Below are 6,677 nucleotides of genomic sequence, written 5' to 3'. Positions count from 1 at the left end.
AATAAAGAAACGGCGAGAGATTGTCTCTTAGACCTGTTACCCTTTGAGTCAGTGAGAACCATCAATTATTGACAGCACACACCGAGAGAGGAGCAAGACAGCGGGAGGGAGAGGAAGGGGGTGGGAATGGGTGGGGACTCTGCTAAAGGAGGTACACTGGCACTGCTAAAGGGGAAATATAAAAGAGGAGCAAAGAAGGGATACAAACATATGTAGTGAATGGATTAAAATGGATAACCCCTCAATCAGTTCAGGGCATTCTATGGTGGTTGGTTGGTGTCCGATATGATATTATACATCATAATGGCATGTTGAAAATGTTTCACTGCTGAATAGGAGCTTAAACCTAAATTAATTAATTAAAATCCCTAACACATAAGTCATGACGTGGTGTTACGCACCCCGGCTCAGGTCTAGGGGATGGGTGAGGCACATCATTTATAAACATGAGAACATGAGGAGTGAGAACAACAACAACAAAAGGACAAGGAGACAAGGTAACAGTGTAATGATGATTTATTGTACCAAGACTTGAGAGAAAGGGTGCCCAAACTGTGCCCAACGAAAGAACCCAAAATAAGGTCGTTCCAACAGCTAACCGAGAACACAACAGATGGCACCTGCCCACAACTAACTAACTGTATATAGAATCAGAATCAGAATCAGAATCAGAATCAGAATCAGAAGACTTTATTTGCCATGACATGTCAACATGTTAGGAATCTGGTTTGGGACAATGGAGCACGGTTTACAGCAGGACAGGTGCAAGACAGGACAAAACAGTGCAAACCAACATCATAGTGCAAGAGTCATAATTAATATAAATATAAGAAGTGCAAAAATCAAGTGTTCAAGTGTTCATGTCCAGACAGTCCAAAGCTCTCTGGGTGGGGGTGGAGACAAGAGTAATACGTGCATAAATGTATATACCCATGGGATGCTTTTGCCTATACCACTTCTCTCCTGTAACCGGAATGGAAAATACAATGATGAACCAAATTAATTGGCAGAAAGAATGCCTGAGAAGGATGGAGATAGGAGGTAGAGATAAGGAAACACAAACAAAAACACAAGCAAAACATTGGTAACACGTGGGGCTCTGAGCTCTCTGAATCCCACTCACACACCCCCTGTTTCCACCAATGACATGTCATCCTCTCCCCTTCGTGTAACCATTAGCAACTTATGTAAGCCAATCTTCTAAGCTCCTATTATCAATTGGTTGAGTATTTACTAGTAAACATGGATTCAAATTCAAAACCCATTTGATTGACGAGTCACTAAACCACGCCCCTCTCTTTGGGCGAGCAACGGAGTCTCATTGGCCTGCTCAATCGCCACTCAAAACAGGTTGAATTCTGAATTTTTCTGATTGGCTCAAATGCAAAAACGGTGAATTTTCGTCTCTCCGCCCATTACTATACACACTCTCTCCATACGCGCGGAAGTTGGCTTTTCGAAGAAGAAAAGCCAATTTGTTGTCAACAAATTCTCCAATATAATGGAGTTATATAAGTAGCTTTAGTCTACTTTCGAAGCAAGAACACAACGCCAACTATCGTCTGCCTCAATTGTCGGGATCCACGCGGTTTAACGTCTTTAGACGAAAGAAAGAGGAGCGTTCATTTTGACTAAACCTGGCTAGCTACTTTTTTTTTGTCCCCATAACCGATACCCTTTTTTGGGGAGAGGGTGGGGGGGGTTAGACATATAGCTAGTCAGACACGCCAACTGGAGTCAGGTGGGAAAAGTTAATTTATTATTATGTGCATGTAAGTTACTGTATTGTAAGGGCTGAGGAAATGCTGCCTAGTAAGCCTGACATCATGACAATGTGATTGGTTAATATTTTGCATATATGTGCTATCCAGTGTGGCTGCATTGTTGGTCGTTTTGTGGTCCTTATCGATTTAAAAAGACCTGTTTGCTTGTACTAGCATACATACGATTGGCTTCGGTTGCAGCAGCATTACATTACAATTAATCTGTCCACATAGTTTCCTCTCTCATTGTTAGCTAGCTGGCGCTAATCGTGACATGACAGCTGTCTGTCTACCTGAGCAGTTCACCTTCTCTGATCTTTTCAGATAGATAGATAGATAGATACAGAGACACACGTTATTATTGACAATAACCAACCGGCTCGTAACTTTCGACATCGGTTAACGTTACAACATCAAGACACACTTTCAGTTCAAGGTTAGCCCAATGATAACAATTGATTATGACCTGATGGTTGCATATTTTTACTTCTTCTTCTTCAACTGAATGAACTGCAGTATGTCATGTCATGTGTTGTATATTGAGTTGACCCTCTCCCGTGTCCCGTAGTTAGAGGATGTTAGGGGTGTGCGGGATGCTGGACCGGGACAAGAGGGCGCTGAGGAAGCGCTCAGTGTCTCTGTGCACAGAGATGGTGGTGGACGAGCTGCTGGTCCAGTCGCTGCAGGCGGACGACATCCTCACCGACAGCATGGCAGAGAGCATCCTGGTAAAGTTATGGTGCTTTTCCACTACAGGGCTGACCCCCAGGCTGGCCTGCTTCTTTGGCGCTTTTCCATTTGTCGGCCTGGGTCGGGTCGGGTCGGTTCTTTAGCTACCCTTCGTACTGTCATTAGCACTAGTCAGTGTCAAACTCAAGTTTCCTTCTTTTGCGGTTGTTCTGTCTACACACTGTCGTGTCTTCTCTCAACTCATCATCAGTTAATTCAGGTATACATTGATTGATTTATGTGAATGTCTGCCTGGTTGGTGGATGCAAGAAATCAGAAGACAAGCTCATTGTGAATGAATGGAATGGAATGAGCAAAAGTTAGCAAGGAACAGGTGTCCTTGACCTTGCCTGTGTAGTTGATTCTAATCTCTCTTGACTCTCTCAGGCTGAGCTGACCTCTCAAAAGCGGAGCTGGCGTCTACTGTCCCTCCTGCCCAAGCGCGGACCCAGAGCGTTCGACAGCTTCTGCACGGCGCTGAGGGACACGGAGCAGCAGCACCTGTGTGTCCTGCTCACAGAGACGCCAGAGAGAGACAGTAGTGAGAGGGGCCCGACCGAGGTGAGTGAGCAGCGTCGACTGTCGTTACACCGGTCCCATACCATTTCACATTAACTCTCAACATAATCCTCAGACCGCGCTCACCCTGCTCTTAGAGTCCACAGACTGAAGCAGAGACAGGGAAAGGAACAGGAACAGAAACAGAAACAGAGCAACAGCAGCCATGTAGCCTCCTGTGCACCCAGTCACCAGAGAGGGAGAGGGATGGGGGGAGAGAGGTGAGCACTACTACAGCATACACCATGACTTGCCTAGAGTCAAGTAGAGGGAGATGGAGAGGTATGGAGAGAAAGGGGTGGGACCCACTGACATTAGCCTCAATCTGTGTGCTCTACTCAGAGTACCCAGACAGAGACAGAGCTAGACCGAGAGGAAGACAGAGTGGAGGATGGCGAGGATGGCGAAGACAGCAGCACCACACTGCTCCCAACCCAAGCTTCAGGCGGGCGCCTCCTCACAGAGTCCACAGCCCTAGACAGGGAGAGCGACAGAGACAGGGGGACAGTGAAGAGGAAGAGTGACAGGGACGAGGTGAGAGTCACATGACACCACACCCAGCCTAAGCTAGAGCAGGCTGTTCAGGTATGCACACTGCAGGAGAGGCCCTGGCTGTAAAGCTAAGAATGCACGTTTCTCCTGGATCATTGAAAAACAGGGGTGCAAACTTCTATTGTCACCTTTCTATTTAATTTAGCCGTTTTTATCTCAAAATATAGTCTAAGTCTCATCCAAGTCACATGATGCGCAAGCTAACTAATCTCCCTGTCTGCTAAACTCTGCTGCTGTTGAAATAACTTTTAGCTTCAGGGAGCTAGGTACAATTCCAGACAGCATAGAGAACACAGTCACAGTAAACTGTTTTCGAAGTAATTCTGCAGGTGTTAAGGTCAGGGCTGCCGCTACTTACACATGCATCATTGTTAGACCACCGTTAGTGCTAGCGGGATCTATTTAACACCATTAGTGCTAGCGCTATCCCCCCTCTAAGGTTAGCTGGTTGGGCCATCACCAGTTTGCACCCCTGGAAAAAAAAAGAAGAAAAAACAAAAGATGAAATGCAGCTGAATGTAACATGTTATGTTTACAAATCAAAATGCCCTTGTACTGTCATAGATTCCCCTGCATCCCAGTTACATATGACAATTCAATATGAACTTAAACTCATATTGTCTCATTCTAATTTTTACCAGAGATTTGTGCACTCTCCCTTAACGCTGCCGACACAAGAGGGAATGGTCGCGGCTAAGAGAGCCAGAACGCACGGTGAGTTAGAGCTGCATTCTCCCATCACAATATTTGTGTGTTTCCTAGGAGATTGTGGTAGAAGCAGGGAACAAGGGTTTGTTTTAGTTTTAGTGTAAAAGGATCAGTCTGTTACAAAGTCACAAATAATAATAACTTTCTATAGCGCCTTTTAAAAAATCCAAGGACGCTTAGAACAGAAACTAGAATAGTTGTGGTGATGTAAACATCTCTATTGAATGTCTGGTTATACAACCTCATCAGTGTGGGAAGTGGGAGAGCGGCAGCTTTGTTGCGTGGCTAGCTACTCTCGACACCTGCAGGCGCCACGCCCCGGTTAGCTGTGGTACAAAGGTTATTACACTACCGTAACAGTGTGCATTGAACTTCCTAATCACGTGCTAAAGTGTTGCCTAAACATACAATCCTGAACGTAACACAGCCCTCAAGCATTTCTAGGCTGTTTGCCATTTTCATAGATGGATTGTGTGTTGTTTTCATAGATAGTATTGTATAGTAATAATCTTTATTGAATTCATATGTATTGTGTTCAACTTGAAAACCATGCAGAGAGCAATAGAAGGGGCCCTTTTTATTTGTGTTTCAGAGTCCATGGAGATGTGTCTGGATGCAGACAGTCCCATCATCACACCGGTTCTTCCCTGTACACATGACTTCTACCTCTCCCACTGTCAACAGGTAAATCTTCTACCTCTCTCTCTGTTCTGTCGACGTGACCAGGTGAACCAGGGTCCACATCTGGTATTTCTACGTGTTACAGGCTGTTACAGGTGTAGAGTCACAGAACTATGTAACTGCCAGTCACTGCATGCAAGTGAAACTCATATTTCTGCTTAGCTTTTATTCCTGTATTTCAAATAGCTACAACCGCTGTAACACAATACAATAGAATTATACTCGTCCCCTTGGAGCAATTAGTTTCGGTTTAGCAGCCGATGCATCAAAGACGTGCTTGTGCAGCCACTTCAAAGTCTGTATGCTTAGTGTAAGCCTACACCCTATGTGTCCTACCAGCAGATGTTCACACCGTCCCCGAAGGTGCCACTTCCTCTCCTCAGTGGAAGTCTCGGCTGCCGTAGCGCCTCTGCAGTCATATTTAAACAGGCTGTGCAAACAGACGGTAACAGGGGAACACCCACTGGTCCGAGGAAGCCGTCATTTTCCCCACAGACCGAGTTTGATAGGAAACGGTAGAAATTTCCGCTAGCCCATCTGTAGGGAAGTGTACACGTCCTCCTCATTTACATTTACATTTTTGGCATTTAGCAGACGCCTTATTCCAAAGCGACTTACAATCAATACATTTGAATAGTAAGCATGTGAATCATCAATCCACCAGTCGTAGCAGGAAGAGTAATCCAGCTCAGGCACGGGGCCATTGATAGAAGGAAAACCCTTCTCCTATCACCTTCTTCTAAACCTAGTTTTATTTATTTTTTACACACTGGAGAAACAGAGAAACAGTACAAGGGGGGCAATAGAAGTTTTTAGGGACACAGTAGAGGGGAAAGCGGGTGTCTTTAGGAGACGCAGTGCTGAGGGGCAGAAGATGTCTCAGGAGGAGCAGTTAAGGTGTAACCTGAAGAGATTCAGTCTACGACGGAAGATGGGTAGTGACTGCAGTTTTGACAGCCGTGGGAAGCTCATTCCACCAGCGGGGAGCCAGTGTTGTGAAGAGGGTTGGGAATGAGTCATCACTCATCTGCAGTCATGCATGAAGCTGTCTTTGAAGTACAGCGGGAGAACAAGTAGCGGTTACTATGTGGTTACTATGTACAGTGCACAGACTTGTTTCCTTCAGGTAACATTTCTCTCAGTTTTTTTTTTTTACCATGATTTCTTATCTCCCTCCCTCCCTTCCTCCTCTCCCAACCCTCTCCACAGTCCTACAGTATGAGCTTGTCTCCACGAGGCCTGGCCCTGGTGATCAGTAACGTGACCTTTGACCCCTGCGCTCCTGACCTTGACCCCCGTAAGGGAGGGGAGGTGGACGAGGAGGTCCTCAGGAAGGTCTTCACTGAGCTGGACTACCTGGTCACTGTCCAGAGAGACCTCACTGCTCAGGTAACACACACACACACACACACACACAAACTATCAACAACCAATACGACACACATGGCACACACACATAAACACCTTGCCGTGGTAGTGTGAGTAGGACCAACAGCCCACTGGAACCCGACTCCTAAAGAGAGTAAAAAAAGGTCAGCTGCTCACCGCAGTACGTAAACAGCACAGGCTTTACTACCAGTAGACCCCCCCCCCCTCCCCGAAGCTCTAATCAGGCTTTACTACCAGTAGAACCCCCCTCCCCCTCCCCGAAGCTCTAATCAGGCTTTACTACCAGTAGAACCCCCC

At 46.0% G+C, this 6,677-nt stretch overlaps 1 protein-coding gene across 1 annotated transcript in view; it reads left to right on the top strand.

The window, feature by feature from the left end:
- Window positions 1-2,338: 2,338 nt before the first annotated feature.
- The window catches only part of casp2 (caspase 2, apoptosis-related cysteine peptidase), a gene marked incomplete at its 5' end in the record, with an annotated part of 8,477 nt that continues 4,138 nt past the window's right edge, over window positions 2,339-6,677 (top strand). The window contains 5 exons of the mRNA XM_080540221.1: window positions 2,339-2,491; window positions 2,880-3,053; window positions 4,244-4,316; window positions 4,903-4,994; window positions 6,201-6,380. Of these exons, the coding sequence (XP_080396347.1) occupies window positions 2,339-2,491; window positions 2,880-3,053; window positions 4,244-4,316; window positions 4,903-4,994; window positions 6,201-6,380 (672 nt within the window). The remainder of the gene's footprint in view (window positions 2,492-2,879; window positions 3,054-4,243; window positions 4,317-4,902; window positions 4,995-6,200; window positions 6,381-6,677) is intronic.

The sequence above is a fragment of the Nansenia antarctica genome (assembly GCF_963989245.1).
Source record: "Nansenia antarctica genome assembly, chromosome: 10".
NCBI lineage: Eukaryota > Metazoa > Chordata > Actinopteri > Argentiniformes > Microstomatidae > Nansenia > Nansenia antarctica.
The sequence above is the reverse complement of the archived record's forward strand: the minus strand, read 5'-3'. Positions and strand labels throughout refer to the sequence as shown.